General features: G+C 41.6%; 1 protein-coding gene across 1 annotated transcript in view; it reads right to left on the bottom strand.

The window, feature by feature from the left end:
- Positions 1-931: 931 nt before the first annotated feature.
- Positions 932-5,224, bottom strand: part of Psmd5 (proteasome 26S subunit, non-ATPase 5) — a gene marked incomplete at its 5' end in the record, with an annotated part of 26,784 nt that continues 22,491 nt past the window's right edge. The window contains one exon of the mRNA XM_008833534.3: positions 932-1,490. Within this exon, the coding sequence (XP_008831756.1) occupies positions 1,233-1,490 (258 nt within the window). The remainder of the gene's footprint in view (positions 1,491-5,224) is intronic.

Here is a 5,224-nt window from a genome sequence, read left to right as displayed (position 1 = left end):
GAGATGGCATCCTGCTGTACAGTGTTCCTTCTTCTCTCATGCTAGTTATTAGGACTCAGTTTCTCTGTCTGATCACCTCAAGACAAGACTTCATGGACCCTTCAACAACGATGACCCACCAATAAAGAAAATGGCAGTTTAGGGATCATTTTGGTTAATATGTTAGCACACTTCTTTCCCTTAACCACAACATGTAAACTACTCATAAACAGGAACATCATCAAAAGAATACCAAACAACTTTTAGAGATTGTCCTAGTTTCTTTTCAATTGCTGTGACAAAACACTCTGACCAATATCAACTTGGGGAGGAAAGGCTTCCATCTCCCAGGTCACAGTGCATCACTGAGGGAGCCCAAGATAGAAATTCAGGGCAGGAACCTGGAGGTAGGAGCTGAAGCATAGGCCATGGAGGAATGGAACACTGCTTACTGGCTTGCTCCCCTGGTCCACGCTCAATCTGTTTTCCTTTTTTTTTGAGACAGGGTCTCCACGGACTGGGGCTGGCCTGGAACCCTCAGGAATCTGCCTGCCTCTACCTCCCGAGTGCTGGAACTAAAGGTGCCACCACGCCTTCTTTCTTATACACTACAGAACCAGCTGCCCAAGAGTGGCACTGCCCACAGTGGGCTGGACATGCCTATGTAACTCAAAAATCAAGAAAATGCCCCACAGACATGGCCAGTCTAATGGAGGCAATTCCCCAACTGAGGCTTCCTCTATCCAGGTGTGTCAAGTTGACAATTAAGCTACCCAGCACAGATATTTATTTCATTTTCAAAGGAAAAGTACCAAGAGATTTTATTACAAGTATTTATTCCTTGAAATACAGAGAACATAATTTGATGTTTCCAAACTACTTATTTTTCAAAAGATATATCCCAGACTTTGACTTTGAGGTGGAATCAGAAGAAAAAGGGAAAAAAAAGCGATAAAGGGAATTCAAAATCATTTTATTTTTAAAAAGTCATATGTTCATGGGAATTTTCTGAGAACAAAGCTTTTACCTTGTTGCAAAGATTAAGGCAGCCACAGGAATCTGAAAAGCACTCCTATGATCATGTTCCCACTTTGTATTCAATGTAGAAACGCAACAATGTTGATGAGGTTGTATTAGACACTCCATGATAGCTTTAGGAAGAGGGAAGTCCCTGTTTCATAAAACACTGATGGAACCATACACCTTAGGAGACATTCTGATCAGTAACGGTCCTCTACACAGACTGGAGGAAATCAGTCAGCTCCTTCTACGGCTGTGGTGGCAACAGGTTTCACGTAGTATGGCCCTTCACTGAGGTAAGTTCTGAGTCTCAAATAATTTGGGTTTCCAAAGATTTCTGCGATAGTCTTGGAATTGGCTAGTGCTTTTACCAGTTCATATTTGGCATCCTTTGAAGCTTTGTCATGTTCCACAGACCGGTCCATCACATATTCTACAAAACCTGGACTATTAAACATAAGTTTCTGAGCCCAGGGCTGGTTTGCAATGGCCTGAAATTGAAGGTAGAAAGAATACATTCACCTGGGTATTCACCTTAAGTTCAGTTCATTAGTGAAATGATATAAAAGTTAGAAATGTGACAGCACAAACCTTAAAAACATCACCTTTTGCCTTAGCAAACAAATTCCTGAGAAAGTTAAAAATTCTTAAGATTGAGCCAGATATGGTGGTGCAGGCCTTTAATTCCAGCACTTGGGAGGCAGAGGCAAGTGGATCTCTGAGAGATCAAGGCCAGTGTGGTCTACATAGCAAGTTCCAGGCCAGCTGAGGCTATAGGGAGACCTTGTTTCAAAAAGCACCCCCCGCCACACACAAAATTTCTAAATATTAAAAAGCTTTGTATACAAAGATACTCATCACTGTGTGAAACTTATAGATGCCTAACAACAGGTTAAGTAAATTATGATACATAGCAATAAAAACTATATGTTAAGTGGCCAGAGAGATGGCTCAGTGGTTAGGAACAATGGCTGCTCTTACAGAGGACCGGGATTCAGTTCCCAGCATCCACACAGCAGCTAACAATCACCCATGATTCCAGTTCCAAAGGATTTGACACCCTCTCTGGCCTCCACAGGCATTGCACACACAGGCAGGCAAAACACTTATACTCGTTAACCCCCCCACCCCAAACTAAACATTAAAAATTAATTATTTTTAAAGAATAATGACATAAGTAAATCCGCTGCATTGAAAAAGCAGATCCAATTCTTAAAGCACAATAAAATGGTATAAATTAAGAGCACAAAAGAGGACTAAAGGCACCCTCACACAGGCACACATGACACCTGTGGAGAATGCACGCTACAGCATCACTTGCACTAATGCCATCTAAATCTTTACTTGCAAGATGATGAATCACCTCTTAAATATTTCAAAACTGAAGTTTAAGAATGACGATGACACAGTTAGTAGAAATGTGAATCACCATAGGCCTATAAATCCTACATTTGACAGCAACAGACTCCAGGCAGGAGCAACATGAATGAGCAGGGGTTAAATAAAGAAAGCACTTTATTCTTGAAATATTTCGCTCGAAATAAAGAAATATTAAAACTAAAAAGAAACACAAGTACATAACTTTATGATTAAAAAAATTCCTACTTTTAGTCTTTCTCAAATTTTAGAACGAGCAAGCAACTTTTATGTTTATTAAATCCTTTTATGTTTTTCCATTATTACTTTTTTATTTGGTAAGGGTGTTGAGACAGGGTCTTCTTGTAGTCCCAGCTGGCCTAGAACTCACTACATAGACCAGGCTGGCCTCAATCTCATAGAGCTCCGTCTGCCTCTGCTGAGATTAAAGGTGTGCACCACCATAATCAGCCTCATAATTACAATTTCATAAAGAACACCAGCAACATCAGCATCACCTTGTTAGAAATTCGGGCTCCTTAGGGGTGGAACACACATCTGGCACTGTAGACCCAGCAACCCCCTGGGGCAGGGAAGACTATAGGCCCCAGTGGGAAGTCACTGCAATTGCTTTGTTAGATGGAAATGATGCACCTGCTAAAGTATTGAACAAGCATTTGTGTTTACACCATAGGTTAAGTTATCATAGCAGTCACTGTTTGGATTTCTTCCTTCTTGATGTGTGTGTTTTTATAGTAGATGGAATCCCACTGAAACTGGCCAACAGCCCATGATCCAGAGACCCGAAAGTTCAGTGCCTTGCTGCAAACAGAAGCATCCCACACCTACCAACCCCTCCAAGGCTCAGGGACTTTTGTGGAAGAGGTTGGAGGTAAGAATGTAAGAGCTGGAGTGAAAGGGTGGAGTGTTAACTGGAAATGTCCTCCCACCACTATGCCAGCAAGCTATAGTCACACCTCTTTCCCACGCTCATCAAGGAGTCAAGGGGGGAGTCAGTTATCCCTCCCATCCAATCAGTTAAACTTAGCTGCATGTGGGGGGAGGGGCAAAGGATATATAAGCTGAGAACACCAAGAGGCACCTCTGTCACCATTTTGTGCAGCTGTTGGAAGGTCACAGGAACTGCTGTAAATGTGGGGCGCCCACTCTTCTGTAAATAAACCCCTACCCTATACTCTGTTAAAAAAAATATAATAAGGGGCTGGAAAGATGGCTTAGGGTTAAGAACCCTGATTATTCTTGCAGAAGACCTGGGTTCGAATCCCAGCACCCACATGGCAGCTAACAACTGTCTGTAACTTCAGTCCCAGGGGATCTGACAGCCTCTTCTGACCTCCACAGGCATTGCATGACATGGGTGCACTTACTTACATGCAGGCAACACAAGCATACACATAAAATAAAAATAAACAAAATTTAAAAAATAATGATAAATAAAATATTTTAAAAATTAAAATTAATGGGGCTGGAGAGATGGCTCAGTGGTTAAGAACACTGGATGCTCTTGCAGAAGACATGGGTTCGAATCCCAGAACCCACATGGCAGCTAACAACTGTCTGTAACTCCAGTACCGGGGATCCGACAACCTCTTCAGACCTCCGCGGGCACTGCATGACACAGGTGCACTTACCTACAAGCAGGCAATACATGCATACACATAAAATTTTAAAATTAAAAAAAAAATTAAAATTAAAAAAGTTCTAAAAAAAAATTTAGGCTTTTAAGCTCCATCTCAGAAGTACTGAATCAGAACGGACGTTTCAACAAAAGCCATAAAACTAATGCTTGAGAAACACTGGCCTAGATAACAGGCAAGGATGAAAAGTGGAAGGACATAAAAAACAGCCAGCCCCCACACAAATCAGATTAAGACAGAAGAGCAAAACCAAAATAAAGCAGCTGGAGAGATGGCTCAGCGGTTAAGAGCATTGGCTGCTCTTGCAGAGGACTTGGGTTTGATTCCCAGCACTTGCATGGTAGCCAGCAACCATCCCTAACTCCAGTTCCAGGGGAATCCAAGCCCTCTTCTGATCTCTGTGGGCACTACATGACACGGGTACACTTATATGCAGGCAATACACTCAAACACATAATATAAAAATAATGAAAAAAAAAAAAAAGAAAAAAAAGCATTAGCTGGGTGTGGTGACGTACACCTTTAATCCCAGCACATGACAGGTAGAAACAGGCAGGTCTCTGTGAATTCGAGCCCAGTCTGGTCTACAAAGTGAATCCAGGCCAGATGGGGCTATAGGGAGACCCTGTCTCAAAAAAAACCAATAAAATAAAATAAAATAAAAAATAATAAAAAGCACATGTTCTTGAAGATGACAGGAACATCTGCACTCTTCAACGCTAGGATCGCTTACCACATCTTCAGGAAGCTTTCCTCCCTGTTCCCTCTGAGTTAGGCCTGGTATGCTGCCTAAATCCCATCACAGACTAAAGAGATTATATGAGCACAGTTTAAGACAAGAAGGCTAAGAAGAGAACAGATGAGCTTCCTAAGTACACACACTCTGCTTAAGAGGGGAAGAAACCCAGCAATGAACACGCTAGGATCGCTTACCACATCTTCAGGAAGCTTTCCTCCCTGTTCCCTCTGAGTTAGGCCTGGTATGCTGCCTAAATCCCATCACAGACTAAAGAGATTATATGAGCACAGTTTAAGACAAGAAGGCTAAGAAGAGAACAGATGAGCTTCCTAAGTACACACACTCTGCTTAAGAGGGGAAGAAACCCAGCAATGAACATTTCCACATAATATGTAAAGTACACACATATAATCCTTACCTGGGCTATAATTTTATAATATATATATATATACATTTTATATATATAAAACTT

Source organism: Nannospalax galili, unplaced genomic scaffold (genome assembly GCF_000622305.1).
Source record: "Nannospalax galili isolate Female #2095 unplaced genomic scaffold, S.galili_v1.0 scaffold34, whole genome shotgun sequence".
Lineage (NCBI taxonomy): Eukaryota > Metazoa > Chordata > Mammalia > Rodentia > Spalacidae > Nannospalax > Nannospalax galili.
This window is presented reverse-complemented; position numbering and strand designations above follow the sequence as displayed.